This window comes from Onychomys torridus, chromosome 3 (genome assembly GCF_903995425.1).
Source record: "Onychomys torridus chromosome 3, mOncTor1.1, whole genome shotgun sequence".
Classification (NCBI taxonomy): Eukaryota; Metazoa; Chordata; class Mammalia; order Rodentia; family Cricetidae; genus Onychomys; species Onychomys torridus.
Window position 1 is genome coordinate 40,449,289 of NC_050445.1, and position 14,763 is coordinate 40,464,051.

The window sequence follows — 14,763 nt, forward strand, 5'->3', positions numbered from 1 at the left end:
TAAACAAAAATTTTAGATGTACTAGAAACCAAAATATAACAGACACAATCATGAAAACATAGAATCTGTTTATCAACATGGAAAAGACCAATAAGACATAAAATGTTTAAGCCACGTGAAAACTATAGTTACAAGTTAATGAGAAACAGAAGAGGAATATCGGGGACTTAGCACCCCAGTAACAGCAGTAGAACACTTGCCTAACACGTCTGATTCCCAACACCACACAAAATAATAATAATAATAATAATAATAAGAAGAAGAAGAAGAAGAAGAAGAAGAAGAAAAAAAATATTTGCATCATATACAGAAGTAAATATCCCTGGCAGTGGCGGCACACACCTTTAATCCCAGCACTCGGGAGGCAGAGCCAGGCAGATCTCTGTGAGTTCGAGGCCAGCCTGGTCTATAGAGCGAGAGCAAGATTCAGGAAAGGTGCAAAGCTACACAAAGAAACCTTGTCTTGAAAAAAAAACCAGAAGTAAATATCCCAAATATTTAAAGAATGAAAAAGACCATCCACTGGAAGTATAGAGATTTTTACCCATGTTATTCACTGCTGCATGCCCAGGACCTGGCATATAGTAGTCCCTCACTCCATAAATACTTTATTAATGATTATAAATAAGCAGTTATAAGGGAATTCAAACTATTAATATATGCCTAAAAATACTCTCAGCCTTACTACAAGAGAAGACTGTAAGTCAATAAGCAGTAAAAGTGTTCTTCCCATCAATTTTATTTTTTTAAAAAAATGTAGTATTGGTCAAGACAGATGGCAAGGGTTGTCTTGTTAGAGTTAGCAAATATGAAACAAAGGTATTTACATTTTGAACCTTTACACATTGCAATACACTGAGATATGACTGCTTAGCTAGGCACAGTAATATACATGTACAATCTTAGTACTCAAGAGGCTGAGGCAGAAAGATAAGACTACCACAGACTACACGGTAGATTATTTTTTGAACCCTCTACCCCTCAAAAGGTATTCCAACCTCCAAATTTCCCTCTTAGATAACTATCCTAGAGAAAAATTTCTACATGAGCACAAGAGAATGCATACATGTAAGTACTACAGGACTATTTATCAAGAAAGAGAAAAGGGGAACTGGAAAGACGGCTCAGTACTTAAAAGCACTTGTTCTTGCAGAGGATTCCCAGTACTCACATGATAATTCACAACTGTCCAAAACTACAGTCCAGTTCCAGGGGATCCACTGTCTTGTTCTGACCTTTGAGGGCAACATGTGTGCATGTGGCACCCAAACAAATCCCAGCAAAATATTCATACACATAAAATAATTTTCTTAAAAAAGAGAAAAAAGTTAAAAGTATGTACCAGAAGAATGCTTTAATAAACATCAACTCAGCAATTAAAAAGAATGGGGGCGGGGAAGCTGGAGAGATATAGCTCAGTTGTTCAGTTTCTGGTACCCTCCTGGTAGCTCACAGCCACCTAAATTCCAGGGCCAGAGGATCTGATGCCCTCTTCTGGCCTCACTAGGCATTGCATACATGTGGTTCAGACATACACAGAGGCAAAACAAAAATAAAAATAAATCTTTACAAATTAAAGAAAAAAAAAGACACAAAAGTGGCAGAAGGATCATCACCAGTTTAAGGTAAACCTGGGCTACATAGTAATATCCTATCTTTAAAAAATAAAAATAAGCCGGGTGGTGGTAGTGCACGCCTTTAATCCCAGCACTGGGAGGCAGAGGCAGGCGGATCTCTGTGAGTTCGAGGCCTGCCTGGGCTACCAAGTGAGTTCCAGGAAAGGCGCAAAGCTACATAGGGAAATCACGTCTCGAAAAACCAAAAAAAAAAAGAAAAATAAAAATAAGATATATATATTGACATAGAAAGAATTTCAAAACAATATTAAAGTTTTGAAAGAGAACCTGAGAAAGATTGTACATACAGTGTGCTTTTACTTATGTACAAGTTATTATAAAGCTATAAATTTATATACAAATACACATGTAAATTCATAGGAAAGTCTAGAGAGACAAAAGATAGCAGAGGTCATCTCTGGGGAAGAGATGAGAATGGTTGGGGCTAATGAAGGACTTCTGTTTATCAAATTGATTTACTTTTACAAGAATACATTCAAGTTTCAGTTGGATAAATAAAAGCATTTGTTCGTGAGAGGCAGGAGTGTAGTGGGTAGCCATCCCAGCCTTGGCCTGGAAGTTCCAACCCCCATTGAGGCTTCAGTAATGGTCACGCCTACAAGGAGGGGCTGAGAGAGGACACTGAAGACCCAGGATCAAGAGGAGAGGCTGCTCTTGATTCCAGGACTCTGGATGCTGGAGGTAGACCGAGCAGAGTTCTCCAGAGAACATGCTGGACTGCGCCATACCTTTCCCAGCCCCTGCAACCTATGCCTTCATTTGTAAGCTACCCCACAAAATAAACCTCCCTTTTAACTACATGGAGTGGCCTTAATAATTTCACCAATATCTGGCACCCAACATGGGGCGGGTTCCTGGCGTGTGCGTCTGACCTGCAATGTGGCTGGAATGAGGAGTCTACAAGCAGCACTTTACTCTGCTGAATGGTGGATTTAGCCTTTGCTAGTTTAAAAAAAAAAAAAAAAAAAAAGGTTTCTGGGCTATGCACTGCTTTGATAGAACTGCTTCTGATAGTTGATGGTGAACATGGCTCCAGACCCAGAGCTGGCGGTAAACTGTACCACCGCCACTTTGGAAAGCTGAGGTGGGCAGAGCCAACAGCCACAGTGGTGTGTCTTACAAAGATGGATATTACACAGAGAATCTGGTTTATGTTGTCTTTGGGATTTTTAACTACAGAAAAAGATTTGATCGTAAAAGCTGTTGAGTTAAACAAATATGTAAATTTTAAAGGTACCTTGACTTCAAAATTTGGATATAAGGATATGTTGCTTTGGAAAAGAATCTCTGCTTTTGTTTCCACACAAAGCAAGAGGCTATGGATTTGTTCCAGATCAAGATACATCAGGTTTGACCAGCCAAGACCCCCTGAGAGGTCTTTGATGACACCACGGCCCAGATGATCCAACATCCAGAATGGTTTCAAGGCAACTGGATCAGAGGTTTACCCTCACGGACCACTCCATAATCCTAAAACTTTCTTTATGACCCCATAAGATACAACGCCCCCCTCCAGCAGGAAGTAGTAAGAAAAACTATACCCAAATTCCCAAAATTATCAAGCTGGCTTTGGAGATGGAATTGGCTCACTCCTTCTCTAAACCCAGACATATTGCTTAAAAAAAAAAAAAAAAGGTTAAGAAATTCTTATGTCCCGAATCAAAAGAGCCCTCTGGTGTGTAACAGAGAAAAACCAATATTTTATTTAAATCAGTTGATTATAAATGTAATCTCTTTCTAAAGAAAAAAAAAGGGCATATGATATAGATATAGTAGGATGAAAGGGTAGATTAATGAACTTACTTTTAAAGAACAACAACTTGTTTAAAATGTCTTACATTGGTATAGATTTTAGTCTATTGATACAAACTTAAAGTTAATTTTGTTATACTGTGTATATATTTCTACTCTCGTTTGAGGTATTATGATTATGCAACTCATTTAGATTGTAATGGATAATTAAGAAATACAGATCAATTAGTCTTCTATGATAGTCAAACTTATAGTCATGTTAAGTTTTCTAGGTATACATAGATATATTTCAGATAGACAGGTAATCTTTAAACACTTCAAAAGTCTACAGAATATGGCATTTAAAATATTTTTAAAATTTAGACTTTCTGGACAGTGAGACATATCTGCTCCTGGCAGTACCGATTTACTCCAGAGAGGAGGATGGGCATTAAAGCACTTCATATGGAGTTTATCTTCACCTTGGCAAAAATAGCCATTTGGGCAAGAAACTGTTCTTGCCTGGACTGCTTGATCAACTGGACATGCAAGACCCCATAGAAAGGTGACCACTGAACTTTGCTTGACAAAATGGTCCTTCAGGTTCTTGCTTCGCAGAGAAAATTGCCAGACATTCTACAGGACACTGAAAAAAGTGACCAAGAGACTCTAGCCCTGTGGGCTGAAGACAAATGCCCCAACTTTACAAAGGAACATTAGGTGACTGTCCAGGCTGCCAGCTGTCTCTGTCTACCCTACAAGACTCCCGGAAGTTACTTGCATCCTTCTCCCGGTTCTCAGGTAATATTATATCCTTCTGAGGTCTTTGATGTGGTTGAAGACTAGATAGTTATAATTTCCTCAATTATGATAAAAGATAAGTTAGATATAAAACCTTAGACTCACAAATATAAGATAGATAGGATATCTTCTTCAATATTGTAACTGTAATTCTTGCTTGATAATTGTTTTGTTATCTGAAATTTTACTATATAAAAGTTAAAACCTTGCTTTTTGAAAAAAAGAGAAGGGGAAGTGCTGTGGGATGGTCTGTATGTCAAATGTGTTGCTCTGATTGGTTAAAATAAATAAAATGCTGTTTGGCCAGTGGCCAGACAGAAAGTATAGGCGGGACACGAGAGAAGAGAATTCTGGGAGGTGGAAGGCTGGGACAGAAAGACACTGCCAGCCGCCGCCATGACAAGAAAGATGTAAGGTACTGGTAAGCCATGAGTCACATGGCAAAGTATAGATTAATAGAAATGGGTTAATTTAAGATAGAAGAAGTAGATAACAAAAAACCTGCCACAGCCATACAGCTTATAAGTAATATCAGTATCTGAGTGATTATTTTATGTGTGGGTTGTGGGACCGGAGGGGTTTGGTGGAGGCTGGAGAGGTCTCCAGCAACACAGGGGTGTAGCTCAATGGTAGAGTGTACAAGGCCCTGGATTCAACTCCTAGCACCAAAAAGCAAAGAAAAAAATAAAAACAAAAACAAAAATGAACAAGCTAAAGAAAAATAATGGAAGTTCTATTTAATTGGAAGAAAAAAGTTAAGAATAAAACATTTTGGGAGCTGGGCAGTGGTGGCACATACCTTTAATCCCAACACTGGGAAGGCAGCCTGGTCTACAGAGCGAGATCCAGGACAGATACCAAAACTACACAGAGAAACCCTGTCTCAAAAAACCAAAACCAAAACAAAACAAAACACAATTGAGGAATTAGCAAAATTCAGTTTTAAGGAGCCAAAGAGGTGGCTAATCAGTTAAAAGCACTTGCTATTATAGAAGTCCCAGATTCAATCCCAAGGGATCCAATGCCCTTTTCTGGCCTCCATGGGCACCAGGCAAACACATGGTACACATACATGCATGCAGGCAAAACATTCATACATATACAATAAATATATAAAAGAAATAAACAAAATTCAGTTTTAGACACAAAACCACCGAGCTTGATTGCAAACAGGCAGTTGTATAAACCTAAAACTGGCATTCAGAAGAGGAGTCTTAGCTAAAGGAAGACAAAAGGGATTTTCTAGACACAAAGAATGATGTGGGTAACAAGGGGGAAAATCCAATCAATAGAACAGAAGTCCCAAAACCAAGGAGGAAGTATCAACAAAGAATGAGGTGCAGCCAAAAAAATTAAATGAAAATTAATAGATAAAAAACAGTATCATAAAGCTGGGTGCGGTGGTGCACACCTAACCCAGCACTAGGAAGGTGGAGGCAGGAGGCAGGATAATCAGAAGCTAAGGCCAGCCTTAGCTCTGTGACAAGTGCTAGGCTACATACATAAGACCCTGCCTCCAAAGCACAAAGTAACAAAAGAGCAGTGTCAGAGAAGCCTAAGGAGCAATGTGTTTCATAAGAAACTACCAAATGCTGCCAAAAAGTCTAGTAAGACGAGGGCTGAAAACCAAATGCCATTTCCCAATCTAATGGACAGAGCACTAAGTTTTCTTTCAGTCAGAATATTAGGATAGGATAAGGAGTTCATAAGGATCAAAAGTGTATGCACACATCTGTGCGTAGTCGCAAGCCTTTAATCCCAGCATTCGGAAGCAGAGGCAAGTGGATCTCTGTGAGTTCGAGACTAGCCTGGTCTACAGAGTGAGATCCAGGACAGGCACCAGAACTACACAGAGAAACCCCATCTTGAAAAACAAACAAACAAACAATGTATGCACACAGAAAGTCCTTCACGAAGCTAGGTTCTGAAAGACACAAAGGAAGTTGGCAGGTTGAAGTGAAGGTTGGGTGAAGGCGGCAAAGCGAGTCTGAACACTGACAAGACACCTGGAGAAAGAGGAACTACCAGAGGACCACTTTTTTAACACTACTGAAAGGAATACGATTAAAGTGCCTGCGGAGGACATTTCCTCTACCGTGACAGCAGGAAGAAAAGGACAAGTCCCAGGTACACATAGGTTTGTAGACAGGAAGTACAGAGAAGTTCCATGTGGGGTCTTCTGTTTTTGTAATGAAAGAGAAAGCTTCTAACTGGTCTAAATAGAAGAGCACACGGCAGAGGAGAAATACAGTATGAAATAGTCATTTGCAATGGGAAGGTGAACTTGATAGAGACATGCATAATACTGCTAGACAATGCTGACTTCTCACAAGGCTGCTGATTACAAATTCATCCTGGGGCTGGAGAGATGGCTCAGAGGTTAAGAGCACTGGCTGTTCTTCCTAAGGTCCTGAGTTCAATTCCCAGCAACCACATGGTGGCTCACAACCATCTGTAATTTGATCTGGTGCCCTCTTCTGATGTGTAGGCAGAATACTGTATACATAATAAATAAATAAATCTTAAAAAAAGAAAAGAAGGGTTGGGGATTTAGCTCAGTGGTAGAGCGCTTGCCTAGCAAGTGAAAGGCCCTGGGTTCCATCCTCAGCTAAAAAAAAAAAATCATCCTGGCACTCATCTGTCTAGCTTTCAGATTTTCTCCAACAACTTTCAGCTTTATGGGTTCAGGCAACTAGGAAGGTAGAAAGTTAGTACAACCAGTACATTACTCGGTTTCACAAGCACTAGAAGTCAATTTGGACTGAAATAAACAGGAAAGGAATTTACAGAAAGACTATGAAACAGCTTCCAGGGTGGAAAACCTGTTTCAAGGATACACAGCTAAAAAAATCATAAAACTGGCAAAGACGTTACAAGTGAGAGTGGCAAGCAAGAGACGCTGCTGCTTGATTTACATGTTAGAGTTCTGAACACCATGTGCCAACACCAACACCACTGCCACTGTCACCCGTGACTTGACTGTGCTGCCTAATGCTACACGATTTACTGACAATGGAATGCTGAGAGAGATGAACTAAAAAGGCCTGGGGATTGAGTTAGGTGAAAGGGTGAAGGCAGTGATGAGCCAGCTGAGTATTAAGACGGATGATAGGTGACCAAAGTAAACAATGATGTGAGGACGCATGGTGATGTCTGCCTCCTCCAGTAACAGCAGCGATGCTAATGTCCAAAGGGTTACACAGAGCAGTCTTAGCAGCAGCTCATGCAGACATCACATGGGAGTTTGGTCAGAGCAGTAGGGGTTGGCAATGTGACAAAGCCTCCCACTGTTGCTATGGGTAATGTTTCATCTCACTGATCCCAAAGGCATCACAGATTGGCAAAGCCTCAGGCATGTTAATTACTCTCTTTAAGCCTACATTTTCTCATCTGTAAAACAAAGATAATGCTACTCATCTGATAAAGTTGTTATGAGGATTAATAGATAAGACAGATGTCTGGCATGGAGTATGTACTGAGTAAATTATAGATACTATAAGCATCACAAAAACCGAGAAGGGAATTTCCAAGAACATTATTAAATCTTTTTTTTAATATTTAAGATTTTTCTTTTTCCTTTAACTTTTAGAATTACATTAATGACTGATTTGTGTGTGCGTGTGTTTTGGGGGGGGACTGATTCATGTGGATGTCAAAGGATAACTTTGGGAAGTTGGTTCTCTCATCATGTGGGTTCCCAGGCATATGGGTTCGGGTCAGCAGGTTTGATGGCAGGAGCCTTTCCCTGCTGAGCTGTCTTGCTGGTCCTTACCTCTTTTAAAGTAATCAAAAGGGCCACACTGGAGCACTGGAGGTGATATCTAGAGAAGCCAGTCTTAGTCTCAGATATGCAACATTCTGAAAGATGTTAAGGTCTACAACAGAACAACTCAACTAGTACTCTAGCTCCCTTGTTTACATAGGTTCTAAGAATTCAGTGCCCAAAACTGATAGTTTTGATTGATGAAGCCTTGAAAACAAAATTTAAAAATCACCAGCTATTAATACAAATGTACAAGAGAGAGGAAAACAGCTAATTGTTCAGAATATAGCTGCGGAAGAAGGAGAAAAATATGCATGTTGTAAACTATTTAACAGAAGCTAATTTTCAAGGGCCCAGCAAGACGGTTCAATGATTAGAGGCATTTGCCACCTTTGCCACCTGCGTTTGATCCCAGGAATGCACATTATAAGCTAGCTCCACACATGTACAAATGCACATGTGTATACACATGAAATATATATGCAATAAAAATTTAAAATAGGAAATTTAGAACTAGAAACTGAAAGAAGAAACTTTCTTCTTTGTTTCTCACCAAGTTTCTAGTCATAAACATGAAGACTATAAAAAGCTCCTACAAATTTTCTAAAAATTTTATCAGGCTGACTGAAACTGTCCACTTGGTAATCTATGTCTACTACATGAACACAGGACAGGGTGGGGAATCTAGGAAACAGCCAAGATGGTTCTCCTCCAAGCCATCTCAGCCATACCTCTCTGAATATTTAGTAAGAACTACAAGGCAGGCAGGCATGATGCCTGTAAGCCATGTGCTTGGGAAGGCTAAAGCAGAATGGCCGCAGGTTTAAGGCCAGCAGGCTACATAAAAGAGGCTTGTCTTAAAAATAAATTAATTAGAGGAGGTTAGAGAGATGGCTCAATAGTTAAGAGCCTGTCCTGCTCTTGCAGAAGACTCAGGTTCAATTCCCAGTACCCACATGGTGACTCAAAACACCCTGTAACTCCATCCAGTTCCAGAATTTAACTCCCTCTTCTGGCTTCTGTAGGTACCAGCAGGTACAAAGTAAACATACAAACATACAGGCACTCACCATTTATATAAGATAATATTTTTTTTTACTTTTAATGTAATTAATTAAAATTTTTTGAAGGGCCAATGATATAGCTTAGCAGGTAAAGTCACTTGCTGTGCAAGCCTGGTAACCTGAATTTGATATCTAGAATCCACACAAAAGAGGAAGGAGAGATCCAGTTCCATGAGAGTTCCATGAGGTTGACCTCTGGCCTCTACATGAATCCCACTGTACATACATGCCCCCCCTCTCTAACACACACACACACACTACACTACACTACACTACATTTTTAAAAGCCCTACCATGAAAACAAGAATATTACTTAGAAATTTAACTCAACAAATACTCTGAATAAAGATCATTTCCCTCTTTCTCATTAAGAAAAAGTAGATTATTTGTATTTGCTAATTTCTTCAATTAATGAAAACTTTTTTCTAGATGTCCTTCTCAAGGCATGGAACTCACAACTGGAACTTCAACCTAGAGCAATTACCTGCAATTGAAAACATACACAATTTGGTCTCCACAGTCAAACAGATTAGTTTCTGCTCACTCTAATACATTTCTGGGTAACTTTGAGACAAATGTCTTAATCTGTTTCCTCAATAAAACAAGAAGAATACTATCTTTAAGAGCTCTTAAAAGGATTAAGTAAAATCGTACTTATCAAGCTGTAAGTACAAGGCCTAGTATAAAGTAAGACCACCTAACAGGGGGCTGGGGAGATTGCTCAGCAGTCAAGTGCACTGGCTGCTTCCCAGAGGACCTGGCTTCAATTCCCAGCACCCATAGGGTGGTTCACTAGACCAGCTGTAACTCCAGTTCCAGGCAGCCTACAGCCCTGCACTGGTCTCCTTCAGCACCAGGCACACAAGTGGTACACAGACATACATGTAGGCAAAACACCTATACACATAAAAATAATTTTAAAAAATTACCTAACAATATAATTCCCTTTCTAATTCCCAAAAGGTTTAATCAAAGACTGATTCATAGAGGAGGGACTTAAAGAACAGAGGAAAATTGTTGGATCAACAGAAAGAGCTCCGAGATTCATAACTTTAAAGATAAAGATAAAGCCAGGCACGATGGCAAATGCTAATAATCACAGGAGGTGGAAATAAAAGGAACTGGAGTTTGAGGCTAACCTGGGTTGTACATGGAGCTAAAAAGGCCAACCTACGATAAACTATAAGTCCCTGACTCAAAAAGAAGGGAGTGGGGATACATTATCAGGTTACAAGTTTATTACAAATAGGAGACTAATATCACTAATTTTAAAAATGCTTCCCCGTATTAAATGTTCTTCATATCCTCTAACTTTACAATTCCTTTGAGGTTCTACATTCATATAGTTTTTCTCCCAACCCCTTCCTAAAGCCTGACTCACTCTCCTCACTTTGTGACCTAAGCCTTAGCCAGACAGACACACCTTAGAGTTCACTCAGAAATCTACAGGCTTTTGGGTGAAGACCAGAGGCCAACATCTAAGAGCTCAGAAAGAGTCTGTGTGGCACAATGAAAAAGACATGGGCTATGGAGACAGACAAAGGTTTAAATACTACCTCTGCCACTTTTTAGATGCATAACCTTGGGCAAGGCACTAAGCCTCTCTGAACCACATTTCCTCATCAGTAAAACTGAGATAATGCCATCTATATTTCATAATGTTCTTGTCAGGATTACAGAAATACCTATGACAATTCCTGGCACATAAAAGGCCAATTAATGGTAACTATTATTAGGGTCCAACTGCCAATTGCCTTACTGAACATTTTGCCAGGCTGTACTTTTCTAACTGGCAAGGGACTCACACTGTTCTCACATTCCCATGCCTCTATCCAAAACACTCAATTTCAGTAATCTATAATTAACTGAATGGAGGGCTTAAACAATTCAGGGCAAGAAAGCTCTAACATGGCTCAACTCATTCTCTCCTGACAGCAACAAAGCAAGTACAATGCAGATATGTTTGCCAAGAACAACATGAAGTCTGTCTGAACATGGTCATTACCGACAGTAACGTAAGCACACGCTAGCCGAGGTTCTTAAGGCTGGGAGTCTTATTGTCAGGAAGTTTTAACTTTTCAGAAATTCTTTCTGCCTTGTTTTCTCTACTGTGCTAGCACCCATTTCTAAGAACACATGGAAGAAGTTCTCTTAACTGCTGTTACATTCACTCATGGTGGAACTTATTTTCCCATTGTATAAATTATTACTTCAGAGATGTTTACTGAGTTCACTTATGAAGGAGAACTTTAAAAACAGATATATCATAACCACAATAACAAGATCTGTCCTATAGAGCACCACAAGTTACAGAATGAAGGCAGGTGCCAAAGGTAAAATGTGACCAGGTAACCTGCACCCCATTATTTTCATTCTTATGACTACTGACCTTGGGAAGTCTGACTCTTACATACTTCCCTTGTGTGGCTGACCAAAGTAATGGGACCAAGAAAATTGATAACTGATACACAAATGGAAAGGAGAAACCACTAATGGAAATGAAATAACATAAATAAGATTGTCTGGTATGGCAAAATAAAAGTAACAGTCACCTTTTACTTAGCTAAAGACAACTATTTTAATCCTTGTACACCCAGTCCCTCCACACACTTTAATAAAGTAGAGGGGAGTCAAAGACAGAGTGACTTAACTAGACAATTTAAGAAGCAAGAAAGGCTCAACAAATCAAGACATCACACAACTGGTTCCTTGTTGAATGATTTTCTACTTGGAGAAAATGTAGTCAATTCAATATTAAGAAAACTAAAGATTGTGCTCTTTAAAAATGGCAAGCCAAATGTGGTGGTACACACTTCAGACCCCAGCACACAGGAAGTTGAGGGAGAAGAATTATTAACTCAAAGCCAATCTGCTTGGCTGGCCACAAACTCACTATATAGTCAAGGAAGACTTTGGACTTCTGATCTTCCTGCCTCTACCTCCCAGTACTGGGATTACAGGAATGAACCTCCACGCCTGGCTTACATGGTACCGTGGATCAAACTCGGAGCGAGGCAACCACTCTACCAAAGAACCACATCTACAGCCCCTGAGACCTTGTTTTTAAAAAAGGAGAAAATTTCAGGCCAGCTGTGGTGGCACATACTCAGGAGGCTGAGGCAGGAAGACTATAGAGGATAGCCTCAGCTACATAGTTCCAAGCAGCTTAGGCTATATGAGAGACCCTAACAAGGAAAAGGAGGAGGGCAGGGTGAGAGAGAAAGGGGAGGGAGAAGAGCTAAGCTCAGCGATGTCCTCACTTATGTCATACAGCTGCATCCTTGCCCAGGACTTCACCTGCTTATGGGTTCTTTAGTGTAATTAACATTGAAGGCAAGTTCAGCCCTGTCTTCATAGCCTTGAGGCTGCTGAGTAAATCTAGAATCATGAAACATGATTTGATACAGAAAAAAAAAAAAAAAAAACCACCAGGAAAACGGTGGCTCAGCAACAAGGAAAATGTCCAAGAAGAACATTTGGAATTAGGAAAAACAGACTTTAGGGTGCTGGCCTGTGGTTTTTAAAAACTTCTTTATACAGAATCTACTGAACTATTACCTATATGTATACGTTTCAGAGAAGGTCACAGGGTCATACTTAAGCCTTGAGGAGAGAAATAATCAATTTTAATAACTATCATTTAAGATTTTATTATAGGTACCAAGTTCGATGTGAAGAACACATTTTTTAATAAGTACCCTCATTTTATAAAAGAAGTGACTTAGAGAATCTGCAAATTATTCAAAAGTTAGTACTAGGGGAAGGGGCACTATATTCAAACCCAGGCCAATACCTGAGTATAAAAGCAATTTCGTAAGCATTTTTTACCCTTAAAAGAACTGAATTACAGGGGGCTGGAGAGATGGCTCAGCAGTTAAGAACACCAACTGCTCTTCCAGAGGTCCTAGTTCAAATCCCAGCACACACATGGTGCCTCACAACCATCTGACGCCCTCTTCTGTATACCTAATAAATAAATAAATCTTAAAAACAAACAAACAAACAAAAACACTGAATTACAAAGTTTAGAAAAAAAATCACAAGAAAAAGATTTGGTCAAAGTTACAGAGCATCTTAATTAGTGAGAAATATGCTTTGGATTTCCTAACTTTTACCTAAGTACTTCTAGCCCTAGCCCAGGCGGTCTCTTTTAACTGCAATTCCTCCATTTAACTATAATTGGGGGGGGGGGGGGGCACAATACCACGCTGACACGGACGACACCAAATAGCTAAGGACAGACAAAGCATGTCCTAAAGCATTGTTAAAATTCCTTCAGTCTTGCCTCTGACATCATTTATCACTACATTTGGGAAGTAAGAATGAAAAAGTTATCTGCTCTAAGTCATGAGGTAATTACAACAAAATGTTTTGCTGGATCCAAGATAACACCCAAACCCTACACAGTGAACCCAATGTAGACTTCACATCCTTTTTATTGTTCTGACAGAACAAACGCACTCATTACAATAAAGAAAAAATATAAATCTGTGTTCATATTGTGTCTAGGAAATAAAGCCGTAATTCTTTTTAGATGGCCCACAGCTCTTGTCTTTTTCCTCCTGTGCTGACTTAGCATGGAGAAAGCGGAGAAAAAACGGAGTGGGGGGTAAAGGATAGTCAAAGCATGAATAATATGGGGTGCTATCATTACACGTTACTATGTATCAAAGAAACTGACAGCTGAGACAGGCCCCGAGTGATCGCTTTCCCAAAAGTAGCAGCATTTCTTCCTAACACTTTCTGCTCACAACAAGTGAAATAAGCCTTCTCCTCATACACGATCTAGTAATTCTGGTGAGCAGACCTCTTCAGAGTGAAGCATCTCTCCATTACCCTTCTACCAAAATAAAGCTGCTGGCTATAGAGAGGCAGAAAGTCATCATCTGCACAGAAGCCAGGCTACTCAGAGGGTTGCCTGAGCTCTCAGGAGCGCTAACCACTGCTTCCTCGTTCTCCCAGGGAAAAGATCTTGCTATCCTTATCGCTGGAGGGAAGGGTTTTCTATGCCGCCGAACAGTCCGGAAAATTACACGCGGGAGTGTGCTGAAGGCGGGGGGGTGTAGTAGTAGGTGCCTCTCCTCCCCCTGCCTCGTCCAAGTAGTAGCGAAGAGCGCTACCTCCATGTTACCCATAGCGAAGTACCGAGGCACCCGGAGGCTCGGCTTCGCCGCGGAGCACCGGGTGGCGGCGGCTCTGAGAGCCGGCTCCAGGCGGGGGAAAGGGCTCTGGGCTCCACGATCCAGAGGGCGTGGAAGAGGGTGCTGCCGTGCCGCGAAGGGCCGCCGCTCCCCTGCCCGCCCTCCCCGCCTCTCCGAGAGGCAGCCCGACCACCGTACCTTCTTGACCGTGCGCGGCGCCTCGGTGACCGTGCCGTCGGGGCTGACCAGGGCCTCGCCGCCGTCGCGATGCCGCTGGTGCTGGTGATGAGGGTCACTCCGCTTCATGGCCGACGCTTGAGGCACCTTCCCGGCCGCAGGGCTGAGAGCCGCCGTGGGCCCCGAGCCCGGGCCAGGGGCCGGGGGCCGCTCCGCTACCGGAGCTGGAGCTGGAGCCTCTGGGTCCCCGCCGCCCGCCGGGGGTACCATGGCGCTCACAGCCGCCGTGCTCAGTCCTAACTGGGGCTCCGCCTCGGAGGGGCTCAGATCCCTCAGCTCCACCTCAGGCACCTTGGCCGTAGCCGCTGCTGACACAACCTGCACCGACATCACCGCCTCCGCTGCAACCGCCGGCTCCGACTCCAGCTCCGGCTCCCACTCGGCCCCGC

At 41.4% G+C, this 14,763-nt stretch overlaps 1 protein-coding gene across 1 annotated transcript in view; it reads right to left on the reverse strand.

Moving 5' to 3' along the window:
- LOC118579356 (putative adenosylhomocysteinase 3) overlaps nucleotides 1-14,763 on the reverse strand; it is a 176,576-nt gene extending 161,813 nt beyond the window's left edge. Inside the window, exon 1 of the mRNA XM_036180541.1 lies at nucleotides 14,336-14,763. Coding sequence (XP_036036434.1) covers nucleotides 14,336-14,704 — 369 coding nt within the window. The 5' untranslated portion in view covers nucleotides 14,705-14,763. The remainder of the gene's footprint in view (nucleotides 1-14,335) is intronic.